At 33.6% G+C, this 15,989-nt stretch overlaps 1 protein-coding gene across 1 annotated transcript; it reads right to left on the reverse strand.

Annotated features, from left to right (window-relative positions):
• Positions 1-6,647: 6,647 nt before the first annotated feature.
• Positions 6,648-15,171, reverse strand: LOC131158492 (probable 2-oxoglutarate-dependent dioxygenase AOP1). Its single transcript, XM_058113360.1, has 5 exons — positions 14,798-15,171; positions 14,010-14,331; positions 13,135-13,380; positions 11,342-11,406; positions 6,648-6,978 (listed from the first exon to the last, which is right to left on the reverse strand). Exons 1-5 carry the CDS (start codon positions 15,169-15,171, stop codon positions 6,648-6,650), a joined length of 1,338 nt encoding a protein of 445 aa, XP_057969343.1.
• Positions 15,172-15,989: the final 818 nt, after the last annotated feature.

The following is a 15,989-nucleotide window of genomic DNA, read 5'->3' on the forward strand; positions in this document are numbered from 1 at the left end:
ATGATATGTAGGTAGGAAAATGTAGACCATATCCTCAGTTACTATTATAGACTCATAATACAATAATTGAATTGACAGTACAAATTAAAATCTTTAGAGTGTTCATGTTGCTTTTTAAACTTGCACAAACATTTGAAAATCATCAATTACCTAAGTATTTGTCATTATCAAACAAGGTGTGACCTATAAGATCAATAGAATCATATCAATAGGCAACCCCCCCCCCCCCCCTTTTTCATTATTTAGCCTCATAACCATTACTCCTCCACTGTATCACCACTTAGAGATTCTTTCTCACTTATTTTGACCTTATTTCAAACTCCCTGTCTTGAATTATAACTAGTGTCTCATTAAGTAGTCTGATCAATATTCCAGTCTCATGGTGTACTTTAAAATACGAAATGAAATGTAGGCTAAGGATTCAGGTTTCAACAAGAACAAGAAAACTAAGGCTCAAAAATCCCTTCCCATAATAAAAGTTTTTACCCTAGTTTGTAGTGCAATTTTCACAAAGTATTAACTGAACTTACCATTTGAACAAGTTGCCTATGTACCTTTTCAAGATCAGGTCATTACGTAGTTCAGACTCAACATTGAGTCTGACAAATCATTTGTGACAACAATGTATACTAATCTGGTGTGGACTTTCATTTGGACCGTAACGTAGGTTTGGTGTATGGGTTGAAGAAGGAAAGATTTAAATAAGGCTCAAAATTTATCAATCTCATCACAGGTATTCACAAGGCAAAGATCACATATGAATCATGTCCATTATTTTTCTTTCTTCTTTGAAACAAAGGGGGAAAAATATTTTATAGTAATATTTGGACAAAGGGAGAAATAGAAATTAATTTAGGACAAAGGGAGAATAAATTTTTCAAATAACAGTCCTAAAAAGTTTATTGTCTTTATTCAACAAATTATTTGGATTACTTTGCAACATTGTTTATCATGCATTTTCTTATGGGGAGTCTGTTTAAGCATAACCCAAAATTTTTCCTCATGTATTTGTCATTATCAAAAAGGAGGAGATTATTGGCTCTATGAGTCCAATCTTGTTTTGATAATGACAAATCCCATAGTATCTTACCTGTATATTGAGATTGTTAATAGGATCGTTACTTAGCATGCATGGAAGGTAAAGAAGTCAAAGAAGCCATTAGGAACTTAAAGCATGTACTACCTTACATACTCTATGGAATTAGAAGAGCAAAAGCATGAAGAAGTTTCCAGTTTTCAGTTGTAATGGGTATTTAGTATTGTTTGTATTTACATATCTTATATGATGTAGTTGGAAGCTCAAAAAGACCTAGATTGACCTTAGGACACATGCATTTCATGAAAAATCTATTTACATTAGTTCTAACTTGGATGGACATTGTAGAGGCACAATAATTCTGAAAAATAGAGGCCTCGTCGACGAACATCCTGGCCTCATCAATGAATTCATAAGGCCACTCGGTGACAAATGTTGTGCTATCATCGACGAGAAAATACCGAGAGCTCAAAAATCTTAGATAGGCCATTCGGTGACGAACTCACGTTATCGTTAAGGAACGAGTGTTGAACACTCGTCGATGAATGTGTGCACTCTTCGACGAGTACGTTGCGTTGGATGACACTCTAGCGCAGATACAAACGAAAATCTTTTATTTTAAATGATGCAGCAACCAGAAATCTTTCATATGGCCAGAACACTTATAAACATAACCTCTAAACCTTAGGGCATCACTTTTTTTCATACTTCTTAAGAACTTTGAACATATTACAAAGTTCTTGCCTGCACTCCAAAGCATTCACATCAAGTTTGGGCATTTCGTGCATTGAGTTTCAAGATCAAAGGGCATTCACTTATATCTTTTGAAAACAACTTGGGTATTGAGGTTTTGTAAACAAAGTATCATTTTTGGTATATTGATCTTTGATTCAGCGTCAAAACTGCGTAATTGGACGCTTAACACGGGATTTACCGTTTATATTTTTAATTAAATGTCCAAAATTGTCCAATATTTTAATAAAGTGCCAAAATCATCATTCTTGAACTTTATTGCACTATTTATGAAGTTTTGGTAATTTTTTATCGTAGGAAAATTTCTGGGAATCAAAACCGACACCTGTTCGTATTTCATCCATAACTTTTCCGTCCGAGCTCCGATCGAGACGATTCAAATTTCTAGAGAAAGAGGAAAGGATCATCTACAACTTTAATGTTTTAAGTTTTATGAGATACAAGCTCCAGAAGAACATAATTTGCAACGAACAAAGAATTAAAAAAATGAAAAAATCAAGTTGCCGGGTCAACCCATTGCAAACGGGTCGGGCTGGGTAATCCGGATCCTAGGGCACCAAATTTCCCCTTTTTATTCTCTCCTTTTTTCCTTTCTCTGGTGTTGGGCACTACCCCCAGCCGGCTCTCCTCTCCTTTCTTCTTCTTCTTCTTCTTCTTCTTCTTCTTCTTCTTCTTCTTCTTCTTTAGTTTGCTTTGTTTTTTTTTTTCATCTTGCTCTCTTCTCTTCCCTTTACTTTCTCTCCCTCAAACTCTCCTCTCTTCCCTTGCTCTTCCTCTCCCTCTTGTTCTCAGTTTAGCTACCAGACCTTCACGGCACAGCAGCTTGCAGCAACTTCTCCAGCCTTCAAACAGCATCCAAAGCCTCTGCAATTCCAACTCCAACAGCCCTCTTCTGTCAGCATCATCCAACCACGACAGCCCCTGCTGTCCACTCTGTTCCAACACAGCAGAGAGGTCCCTCCTTGCAGCAACATAGCAGCAACTTGCTGCTAGCAGACGCCACAACAGCAGAGCTGCTCCACAACACCACTCCGGCACTGATAGCAGCCGAGAATCCCCTCCAAGATCAGCCAGCTTTCCGGCTCTTTCTCTCTCTTTTTCTCTATTTTTTTTCTCTTTCTTTTATTGTTGATTGCAGCAAAATAACTCCTTTCTTCTTATTTAGTTAGTTAGTAGAGTTTTGAAAACCTTATTTTGAATGGTTGTTAAGTAATTTTTAATTTGTTTGAGTGAAGTTTAATTTTGATTTTTGTTTTATGTTTATGTTCTCTTAATTAATGTTGTCATTAGGTTGAAAGAATTTGATTTAGTTTCTTTTATTTGTTTATTGGTCCTTCAATTTAATTCCGTTTTATTTCTAACTAAATAATTAAATGAAAAGAGAAAATATAAAATAAAAAAAAAAGAGTGTTTTTGTTTTGAAGTTGTTTTTTTTTTTTTAAATTCAGTCTTTTTACCGAAGCATGGTTTAGTTAGGGTCGGGTTGAGCAAAAACTCATGTTTTCATTATATTTCATCATTGTTTGCGTGCTTTAAATTCTCGTTGAATCCGTGTTTGTGTTTAAATTGTGATTCTTGATTTAATTCCGTAATTTTGTTCGGTTTCTATTGGGTGTTTTTAATTCCATGTTCTAGGTTACCATCTTTAATTAGTGCGTGTGTCGATGTTTCCTTAGGTAGATTAGAGTTTCCATTCTAGCGTGTTTTAATTCCTTATTTGTAATTCCCATTTTTAATTAGTGCGTGTCCCAATGTTTCTTTAAGTAAACTAGGGTTTCTATTCTTCTTTTCTTTTATTTAGTGCATGTTAGTTTAGAGTTTTAAATTACGTGTCATTTAATTCATCAAAAGTGAAATTGAACAATCTTGAAAAACCCTGAATCTGAACTGAGTTCAGTATAATTTTATTTTCGATTGGAAGAACGTAAGATTTGAGATTAAACGCATTCCCTGAGGAGACGATCTAGTCCTTGGGCTTAATATTACACGACAGAACTCCTATACTTGGGATAGCTTTCGAGCTGCTCATTTTTCAAGTGAGTCAATCTTTATTCACAAAGTTTTGTACTCGTACAATCATATTGTTAAATATTCCTTGAGAGCAAGAACTTGAGCTTTTCATATATATATATACATATATTACTTGAGGAATTTTTAAAAAGAGTTTATTAAAGCCTAAATCTTTGAAAGCATTCATTATTATATATCTTATTCAAAGATTTCATATCAGTTTCATTTTTGCAAATAACCATTTGACTTAGATCTTTGGAGCTAAACTGGGTTACATATATTTTTACAATGATCATTTAGTTGAATTTAATCTTGGAAGCAAAATAGTCATATGTATTTTTATACAAAGAATATTGTTGACTCTATAAGTCTGATCCCATTTTGATTATGATAAAACCAATGTTTCTCACCTGTGCATTGAGTTTCTTGAATAGGTTCATCCTAAGGATGTACTGTTGGTGGGAACTCAAGGAAGCCATACAAACTATAAAGTTCAAGCTTTATATGGCTCTTGAAGAAGCAAAGGTAATGAAGACTCTTTTATTGTTGTAATAACATTCAATTCATTTGAGTTTTTAATATAATATGGTCTGTAATAACTACATAATATGCATGATAGGTTTAATGCTCAAGGCCATAGAGTGACCTTAGGGTTTGATCGACCGATGCTAGGTTTTTGGGCTTAATTAAGAAGCTCAAAAAGGCCTTAGAAAAGACCCTAGGTCCCTACACTTACACTTAAATTAGTCCCCAAAATCACATATACTATCAGGGGAAACAATTGAATTAAAATAGGACTAAAAGGGCAAAAATTGTGAGAGCCCTTGGTGTTCAAAACACATCAAGCGATCGAACCATTGACCAATCAGAAAGTTGACTTTGTTTCGGGCGCCCGAAGCAAAATGACGGTAGCATCCACAGGCAAACGGACATAAATTCTGACTTTTCCCAACAACTCGACTGCCTGAACTCCTACTTTCATTTTACCCTCACGCAACCAAAAGTTCACGTTTGGCATACTAAACTTTAGACTGGGCACTCGAATCGCCATGTTTTGAGGAATCACCTTGGTCAGCAAACTGAGCCCATATTAGGACACCCAAACTTCAAAAACACATTTTTGCACTGTCTTTTTGGGCACCCAAACCTTGGATCGGGCACTCGAAACTCTCACGTTGTCTTATTTTTTTTACCATAATTAAGAACGGTTAAATGGGGTTAATTTTCTGAAACTGTTTTAAAACTTTTTTAATAATCCCCATTGAGTCTCAATGGTTACTTTTTGAGGAGAAACTATTTATACATTCTCATTTGCCTCAATTAGTAAGTAATTAACAAATAGATTAGCACAAAATTCTCTCAATTTCTTACAATTCTATTTGCTCATACTTCACCATTTTTCAAGCAAAAATCGATCATACTCTTTTACACCTTATTTGCAAAATAATTTTTAACAAAAAAAGCCTTTCTTTATTGTTCCCCTAACTTGCAAATTAAATAAACTTAAGTTTAATTTAGTTTTGGGATTGTAGAAATCGAAAGGGAGTACGTTGGTTGATCAATACTTTGCGGAAATCTCAAAAGGAGTACATTGATTGGTTAACATTGAAAGAAAAATTAACTAAGAGTTTATTTAAATTCTGAGTTGTTAGGGAATTTGAGTTGTGTTATGCATTGAAGAAACAAATTTCATTACTGCAGGGCTTGAATCAAATACACGAGGCTGAAAAAGTTCAAAGCTGAATCTTATATCTTTTTTAAATATATTGTGGCTAATTGGTTTGGTTGATTGTGTGGTTGTGGATTGAATAAAAGAACATTGAATTTTTTGTGATTTCAAAATCAACAAAAAGTCAAGAAATCTTTGAAAGAATTTAAAAGAGGTTAAGAATTCATAAAAAGATTTAGAAGAAATTTTAATAACCCAATTCACTCCCCTCTTAGGACTACACCTTAATTTTCAAAGTACATCCAAATCTCATTTCCAAGATGGGTTAATTTAGTCATCACTAGAATTCATGATCTACTAGTGAATCCTTCTCAATTTGTTGACTTTTTCAGTCTCATCCCTATTTTGATTATAATAAATCACAATATCCCATCTATGTGTTGTAGACACCCCATTTTTACCCAAACCCAATATATTTATTATCATTATTATTATTATTATTTTATTAGTATTTTTATTATTTTATTTATTCTTATTATTATTATTATTTTTCATTAGTATTATTATTATTATTTTTATTTTTATTTTTACTTCTATTTATATTATTATTATTATTATTATTATTATTATTTATTATTTTCATTATTATTAATATTATTTTTAACTTTTATTATTATTAGTATTTTTTATTACTATTATTATTATTATTATTTATTTCTGTTATTATTATTATTATTTTGTTTTAGTATTATTATTATTATTATTATTTTCATTATTATTACTTTATTACTATTTTTATTAATTTTCTATTATTACAAATTATTTTCTTATATTACTTTGTTATTATTGTTATTATTATTTTTATTTTCATATATTATTATTATTACTTTTATTATTATTTTTATTATTTTATTTACATGGGTCTAGGGTTTTTGGGGGATGCCTTTATAAAGGCTTGAACACGCACAGGGAAGAGGGGGGGCAGCGCAGCACGGCCACCATCGCGACCACACTCTCCACCGTCACCTTCATCTTCTCCATTCTCCACTCTCCCCATCCTTCCTCACGACTCTCACTCCCTCCAAAATCCGTGCAAGCAGCCGAGCATCCCACGATCATCACTACTGTTTGCACGCACCGCCGCGTTTCCCCACAGGCGCCACGCCTCCCGCAGCAGCTTCATCTTTTCCAGCTCCGGCGAGCCACCAACCGCACCACGAACCAGCGAGCCCCTGCCAGCAGAATCCAACCACGTCCTCTCCGACAAGTCTCCGGCGACAGCTCTGGCCACCCTCCACTAGCAACTCTCGGCCATCCCATCGGCCCCGTGTATCCCTGCAACTCCGACGAACCTGCAATTCCGGCAACCCCTATACTCCGGCCCGCTCCAGCAATCCAGCCCTGAAGACCTCTTCCGGTGCCCCCCTCTACAACTGCTGCTGCTGCTGCTGCCTCCCTGAACACAGCCCCTCTGGTAAGTTTCCCTGATCTCTGCACACACTCACGCACACTGTGCACACACAGACCACCCTCACTCACAGATATACACAATTGCTTTATGGATTAGTGTTAATATATATATATATATATATATATATATGTATATAGGCAAGTAGGTACACATATATTTTATATTGATTATACTGTTACTGTTATCTGTATTTTATTAGTATTATTGTTATATACATGATTTATGTGTATTCATTTTTGCCTATTATTATTATTATGTTGCATATTTGTTTTTATATATATTTTTACTTTTTTTGTGTTGTAATGTTATTTATTTGTTTTAAGGTTGTAATATTTTTAGTAATAGGTCTGTATTTTATTATGTTTTATTGTTAATATTTGAAATGCAATTATTGTCTTGGATATTTATTTATGGTTTTTGTTGTGTTAATATTATAATATTTTAAGTGCAATGTATTTAGTTGGTTTGTACATTTATTCATGATTTCTTTGTTGATTTTGTAACACTTAATATGTAATAGTCATTCTATTTGCTTGTATTATATTTAGGGTTTTTATCATTATTGTTAATTTCAATATGTAATATGTTAGTGTTTTAGGGTTTATTTTGTTGTCATTATAATATTCAATGTGTAATATATTCATCTTATTGGCTCATATGCTTATTTTCGGTTCTTTGTTTTTATTGTAATATTTAATGGGTAATATGTTCACCTTATTTGCTTGTATAATTATTTTGGGTTTTTATTTATTTATTGATATTGTGACATTTAATAGGTAATATATTTATCTTATTTGATTGTGTAATTATTTAGGGTATTCTTGATCATTATTTTATTATTGCTCCCATCTTTATCATTTTATATTATTGCTTACTAATGTTAAAGCTTATTTGTTCCCATATTTATCCTTGCATATCTACATATTGATTTTAGAATTGATTGTTTCCATAATTTCATTATTTTGTTGTCATACTCATAATTGTGTAATTACATACTAATTTTAGAATTGATTTGTTTCCATATTGTATAGTTTACATTTTAATTGTAGGATTGATTTGTTTCTTTAATTATTTCCATATTGTATATGTTATTATTAATTGTATGTTGCTATTAAGACAAGTATTGTATTATTAAGATATACCTTTTTATTATTAATATTATTATTGCTACAACTATTATCTTTATCATTATATACATATACATACATATATATTTGGAATTGTGTCATTATTGTATATCCCACTGCGTGTTATTATTATTATTATTATCTTTTTTGTGTAAGTATATATATGTTAAAGTAGGTGTTATTATTATTGTTAGTGTATGTATATATATATTATTTGAGATACGTGTTATTATTACCATAAATCAGGGTACAAGTTATTTATTATTATTATAATTATTATTATTATCATACATATATATACATATGCTAAGGTACATGTTTTTATTACTATTACGTTATGTACATATATTTAAGTTAGGTATTATTATCATTATCATGATGTACGTTCTTCATAATTGCCGTATTTATTTTCTTTAAGTAATTTATATTATATTTTTTATTTCTATATCATTATACTCATTTTTTTTATAAGATATTTTCTCGATATTCCAATCCCTATGATTTTATTGCGGGGGTATGAGCCTTCGGGCATCACGTACCCTAAGCTCTGAGGGAATATCTATATATATATATTATCTTTATTTATTTATTTATTTTTTACATGTACTTATAAATTCATAAAAAAGGAGTAATTTTAAAAATTATTAGATTAACTTAGGGATAATTTTAAATTAATTAGGTACCGTTCGTAAGAACGGGCGCGTAGGGGGTGCTCGTACCTTCCCCTCGCGTAACCGAACTCCCGAGCCTAACTCTGGTAATGTAGACCGATTATACCCCTAACGGGGTAGTAATCATGTGTTCTAACCGCACTAAAGGTTAGTGGCGACTCCGACATTCCATGTTTTTCCATGAAAATATTAAAATGGTTTTAATTTCGCCGCCCAGGGCACACGCGCCTCCGGGACGTCGCGACATGTGTTAAGTGTATAAACAAGTTCATTTTTCTAAACATGGATGAAAAATGAGAAATGGAAGTCGAAAAGTAGTTAAATACGCACACCATCCGGTGCAATCCATGAAATTGCGAAAGAGCAGAGCATGAAGATTTTTGTTTCAAGTTGTATTGTATTGCGTTATATTTTCTTTGGGTCTATAATAATCATATGGTCGTAATAATTTGCATCTCGTGCATAATAGATATTTATGCTCAAGATACCTTAGAATGACCATAGGAACCACCACCTCTCAAACCTAAATGTTATAACTTATTCACACATGGTTAAATAAGTTCAAGGACAAAAATAGGGCTTAAACAGAGTGTTAAAAATGGTTCGGGCGACCGAATGTTCAAAGAGTCAACAAATTGACTGCGGCCCGGGCGACCGAACCTATTTTGGACTAAAAATCCATGGTCAACCAAACATAAGAACGGTCACTTTTTTCCTTCCCCAGGCGCCCAAACTCTAAGTTCAAAATAGCCCCGGGTGACCAAATTATGAAGTTCGGCAGACCAAATTGACCACTGGGTGATCAAACCTCAAGTGCTTAGGGAAATCGTCTTAGCTCAACCACCTGAACTTCTCCTCGAGCACCCGAACTTGAAAAAAGTCCCTTTTCTCTGTGTGTCTATTCGGGCGACCGTCCCTAAGGAGGGCAACCAAAAGTCTCAGACTGCCTTATTTTTACCATGGTTAATTTAGGGTAATTTGGGTTAAACTTTAATTTAACAATTTCAAAATAACAAATAGGTCACCAACGGTCATTTTTTTAAGGACATCTATAAATACACTTTCATTTGTCCTGATTAAGTAGAGATTAGCTAAAGTGATTAGCAAATTTCCTCTCAAATTGTTATACTTCTTTTGCTATATACTTTACATTCCAAGCACATATTTTTTTAATACTCTCTTTGATACTCACTTGAAAATATCTTTTTGATACTCATTCTCTTGACAAATACTCTCACATACTCATACATTTTAAAAATTTATTTTTGAGAGTTCTTACTTGTTTGATCTTTCCTATAATATTTCATATATAAATATTTGATTGGGAATATCTTGTTTTTGGTTTGCTAGTCTTGGCATTCAAATTGCAAGACTGAAAGCTTGCATATAATTTTTGATATTTTTTTGCAAGCCTCAATCCAGAATATCTATTGTGCTTTACATTTAGAACATCCTTGAGATATTTTATTTGGGTTGTGTTGAACTTCCTTTGATTATTCATTCGTTGAATATAATATCTTATATCAAAGGTTGTACTCGCACTTATACATACACTCTTACATCTTAGAGAGTTCACATATTGGATCTCACTTGAGCATTAAATCCATATCATCTATGAGTGCACATATTTGAATCATATTATTGTACAAATCTGCTTGTGTTAGAAACACCTTTACTTGTACGAAAAAGTTAATTTGATTGTAATCCAGTCGTTGCCTGAGGTGGGAATTCTCTGCCCCTTAAGGAGTATTAAGCCCTTCTCCGCCCCGTAAGGAGAGGTTGTAAAGGTTGAGGTCAGTCTTGGTAATTTGACTTGGTGATGTAAACGGTGCCGCTTCACCTGTTAAGTAAGCATTAGTGGAATCCTCAGGCTTGCGAGCTAAGGCAGGGACGTAGGTAGTATTGGTCGAACCCCGATAACATACCATGTGTGCACTTTACATTTCCGCAATTTATTTACTGCACATATATGTTATTTTAAATTGACTAAGAATGCTGCGCATGATTTCATTTCCGCACATTATATTTATCTACACATTTGGGATTGCATAGACAGCCGTTAAGTTGTAAAATACTGTTATTTATATAAATTGACATAGGAAAATTTAAATTTCCATTTCACCCCCTCTTGGGAACATACCAATTCCAACACAATCATAAGCATTGATTTTTATAATCATTTCTAAATCTATAAGTGCTTACTAAAATCCCTTCATGATAAACTTAGAAGCATCTAATAAGGGATTCAAGGTCTACAGTAAATCAAAGCTTTCCTCTATGCTAAATATGTGTTAAATCTCTTAGCTATTGTTAGTGCAAAGAGACTTCTCTTCTATATGAATTATTTACCAAACAATATTCAGTAAAGAACTATCTATTAATGGTTATGTGTATCCTTGATCAAAGTTATAAACATAATTTAGGATTTCTTTCTATTTGTGGTAAATCAGAAGAAAAGGTTTTCTCTCACCAAAGAGCATTGTTCAAGAAAATTCGTATACTCCTAAATGCTCTTTGCCTAAGCAGTTAAGACATTTTTTCCACTAGCAAAAAAATATTTGGCTTATTGTGAATAATGTTGACTAATAAATACTTTGGAATTACCTTAAATTGAAAAATAGCTCTTGGGCTATGCTCATGAGCATCCCTTGCCTAGGAAAACATGTCACCTGAATGTTAATCAGGGGAGCATCACCAAAGTAATTCAAAGAGAATCAATCTTAGGAGAGGACAAATCAGCTTCTTAAAATTCAATTTCTTAAGATGATTGTTAGAAAAAAGCTTCTAATTGCTTAACAGAACGCTCAGCAGAAATTTAAATTCAATCACTTCATCATCTGTTCTATTATAGACACATTCTAGAGCTGTTTGCCTTCCACATTTTTAGAATGAAAATCGTTAGAGGAAATATATTAATCTGTACTCTACAGTAATGATAGTGGAAAGATTTGCGGATATTATCAATAGATGAACTTACCATTATCCTTAACTATCTACTAGAATATTGGGATCATGTTGTTAAGCACCCATCCTTCATGTTTATTTTTTCAATATTGGACAAACTCAAAAATAGAATTCTCAACAATCTTCCTCTTACTTGTGAGTTCCAACTACTCCCCCTTGAACATAAGCCATTACTTGTCATGCACCTAATTATGAGTCATTACTCAACCATGGGAAATTGCACGAAACCATAGGAGTCCATTAATCACTAGTGTTTTTCTACGTGTCCATATCCGTAGGAGTACACACATGAACACTTGAGCCTAATTCAAACTCTCTCATTCTAGTAAAAAGTTTCTCCTTCATAGGAGCAAGCCCAATTTTTCAACAGTTGCTCAAGTGGGTCTATCTGCTACTCCTTAAATGCCTCATATTGCATTCCATGTGCCTTCAAACCAATCTCACCTCCCACCATTTGTCCTTATTTGGATGCATCCTCTAGACCTAGATGATCCAATTTTGCAACAGTTGCTCAAGTTGGTCTTACTGTCATGCCTAATGTGTCTCAGATTGCATTTTCTATGCATTTAAACTAATCCTATCTTCCACCTCTTTTCCTTATTTGGATCCATCTTTCAGACTTAGATGATTCTTATTGGCTTGGTCATGCACTTGGTCCGCCAATTGTTAGCAATTCAAGAAAATTAGTTCACCCCTGGACTTTACAATGTCTCTCGCTCAAAGTAACGAACCATTGGCTCTAATATGACTTGTTAGCATCGAGGGGTCTTCAAGGAGGTCTAATTCACATCAGTAAGCACCAACTTGACTAGTTTAAGCATATTAAGTTTTGTGCCCAATCATGTATATAAGCACATATCCTTTCACTTTAATTTTTTTAATGTGGGATAAACTCTCAAATAGAATTTTCAATTCTCATTTTATGCATTTAATATGAATTACTCCTAAACTTAATATGGTGTAACTATATAATTTCAAACAAGCACATAGGCTATTTCAAAAAGATAATTAGAATAAAAAGTGCGAAATTGCTGCAAAAACAAGTCATTCACAAATAATATTGTATAAGATTAAAACATTTTTCACATCCACATTTATTTAATTATCCAAATAACATACACAAGCACGCACAAATACATATGTTAAACTTACAAAAGCAAAGATAAGAAGCCAAACCAAGCATACAATCGGAGAAATACTTAGGAGGAATGGTATTCTCACGCAAGATTCACAGTCCATCAATCACAAAGTGTAGCAACAATACTTGGAGCGACGCTAGCAGTACTGGATCCACACAAATGCTAACGTGACTTTGTGATTGGTGGGATGCTGTAGGCCTATTCCTCCTAATTAAACAACAATATTTAACATACGATCTAATAGGATATATAGATAAAATACATGCTTTGTTGTAGTTAATTTCAGTTCTGAACAGCACAATAGGCATTTATGACTTCCAGAGAACGCCCTATTTTTCGGCCCTCCTCAGAGTAATAGAATTCAAGGAGCCCAACATGATTGAAGGGCTTGAACATTAGTGGGTGTTCATCATCCACCAACTCCTCTGGTGTTTCCACCATTCCAAGTCCTAGGGCAAAAACTCCCACAGAGTATCTTGGCTTTTCTGCTTCCACAATGACTCGATGAACCCCAGAACGTATCCTTCCATTACTCCATGCCTAAACAAATAAATAAATATATAATCAAATACTTCTCATCATGATTATAAAGAAGATAAATTAATTTTTATATTTTTTATACATATATTAGTCCATACGATGTATTTTCCGACACAAAATCACTAGTACCTTTTTTAGCAAACAACATTATTATATATTCATGTGTCCCAAATAGTATCTGAACTAGACATGTATGATAGTTGGACCTTTATATATATATATGTCCAGACGAAATGCTATACACAAGATATAAAAGATCGGCCATTTTCTTTTATCAAATATAATCAATAGTTTAATTTCTAGCAACCTAGTTGCAACATATATATATATATATATATATATATATATATACAAATAAATGTACATACACACACTATAAATTGAAGGATATGACATCTTTCGATATGTATTTTTTCAATCGTTATGTTTCAAAAATGACTTCTTATTTTCACAAGTTTCTATTAAAAATCACTTTATGAGAAATATAGCAAATATGAACCGTATGTGCATGCCAACTACTTATATATATAGTGTGTTTGTGTGTCTGTGTGTGTTCATGCACACGTGCATTAATTGGAGTAGCTTACCATGATTTTATGTTCTTGGGGGAGAATGAGGGAGTGACTTACCATGAATGCATCACCAGCGAGGACAAGGAAGGAAGAAGGTGAGGGCTGGAAGCGAATCCACACACCTTCCTTGGTTTGAACCTCGACGGCAGCAGCTTCTTTTTGATGAAGAATGGTCAAGAAGCTCTTGTCAGTGTGGAAGGGAAGGCCAACATTAGTTCCGCCCATCGGGTTTTTTGTGTATCTCATCATTCGAAGAAGGTAAGTCAGCATTCCGCTTAAAGAGTCATGGTACTTCTCTAAACCGTACCCTTCCATTATCATTCTTGTCACCATTTTATGCAGCTCCGACACCACCACCGAGTACGCATGAATATTTTCCCTTATACCCACAAACAAACAAACAAATAAATAAAAACAAGACAGTTTGTTGACAGATTCATATGCATGTGCACTATATGTACATGTGTGGACTACAAAATTCAAAATTTAGGCTTGTAGGCATATAAAGAGATAACTGAGAAAACAGAAAGCTGTGGGTAATTTTTTAAAAAATAAAAGTCATCTGTAATTAAAAGCTCTGAAGATTCTGGTTCTTTAAAAATGAATACCAATTGATTTCATGAAGAAACTTGTATGTTGTGTTAGTGCCTATCCTATACATATTGTCGAGCTTTAGGACGCATCTTGTGTTAAGGCAACCTCCCCACTTACGAGCTATATCGAACAAGGATGAGCTTCATCATAGATGTTTAATATACCATAAATCCATGCTCAAATCTGATTATATATAGAGGGCTCACAAATACACACATAGACACGCACAGAATACAGATCGAATTACATACCGGAAAATTTCATTTCCTTGGGGCCACATGAGATTGGTGAAACGTTGCGTTCCTTCAAAGGTATTTGCATTATCGATTCCCAAGCCTTCGTATAGGGGAATTTTTGGATGATCTCCAACGTAGCCACGGAAGGGTTTGTCATGGATGTTTTTGAGTTTAACCTCTTTGGGGAGATCAAACAAGTCGACAACCTTGTCGAAGATTGTGTCATGCACTTCTTGAGGAAGCTTATTGTACACTGCAACAAAACTCCCATACTCATGCAGGGCGTGCAGGACTTGGTTGCATGTAGAGACCCAAGTGCTGCTGCCTGGCTGCAAGTCTTCCTTTGATAAATCTATTATGGGGAGCTTTGGCTGCGGTAAGACACCCATGCTTCTTTTTTTTCCTTTGTTTTTGTTTTCTCCGACCTTGACCTTGTGTTGATCAGCTCAGATTAAAATATTATGGTGTTGCAGGATGTGATTTATAGGGATTCTCTTTATGGGTTCATCTTAAAATAAGAGAATGTGAAGGTGACAACTGACCAATGATGAATTGGTGAATCAAGGGCATGATTGTGAGGGATCTTAATTAAAATTATATGGAGCTATTGGGGATGGGGTGGTCCTAAATTACCTAATTGCTATTCATTTTTTCTGTTCAATTGTGAGAATCTTTATCTTGGGTTGCGAAATTTTTTAACTCAAGAAATTTCTTTTAAGTTAAAAAAAAAAAAGTGGGTGGATCATGTAACTGATGTGATATGATTGAGTTAATAGAGCATCAATAGTATTTTATAGTAAGAGATTTGAGTAGATATGAACATAATGAGCAAGGTGGGATGAATTTAAGTAATACATACTATGATAATGAAATGATGTGAAGTTTTCAATTTCATTTCAACTTCCAATATCAAAGAAAAGATGAATTTCAATACAAAAATAAATGAACAAATTCGTCAAATCTTGTTCATACATATTCCAAATGCCACACTGTTGGTTGGCCACCCACGTCAACCCTGCCTACTTACCTAATGATAAGAATAATACTTCTCTATAAGTCTATAAGTTCTATTTATTGATGGTTGGAGGAGACTCATTCAATCACTGGTTATAATTGAAATTCACTAAGAATTACACACAAACACAAAACAATTCATTTCAATTTGAAAAATAAAATAAAATACAAAGACGAATTCAAGATACAAATC

Source organism: Malania oleifera, chromosome 6 (assembly GCF_029873635.1).
Source record: "Malania oleifera isolate guangnan ecotype guangnan chromosome 6, ASM2987363v1, whole genome shotgun sequence".
NCBI lineage: Eukaryota > Viridiplantae > Streptophyta > Magnoliopsida > Santalales > Ximeniaceae > Malania > Malania oleifera.

Bases quoted from the DNA above. Each gene is read 5' to 3' on its own strand.
- LOC131158492 (XM_058113360.1), bottom strand. From the start codon at position 15,171: ATGGGTGTCTTACCGCAGCCAAAGCTCCCCATAATAGATTTATCAAAG. The intron at 14,332-14,797 runs GTATGTAATTCG...TGTGGGTATAAG, and splicing joins CAAGGAAATGAAATTTTCCG to GGAAAATATTCATGCGTACT. The intron at 6,979-11,341 runs GTAATTCCAAAG...GTGTGTGCACAG, and splicing joins GAGCTATTTTTCAATTTAAG to TGTGCGTGAGTGTGTGCAGA.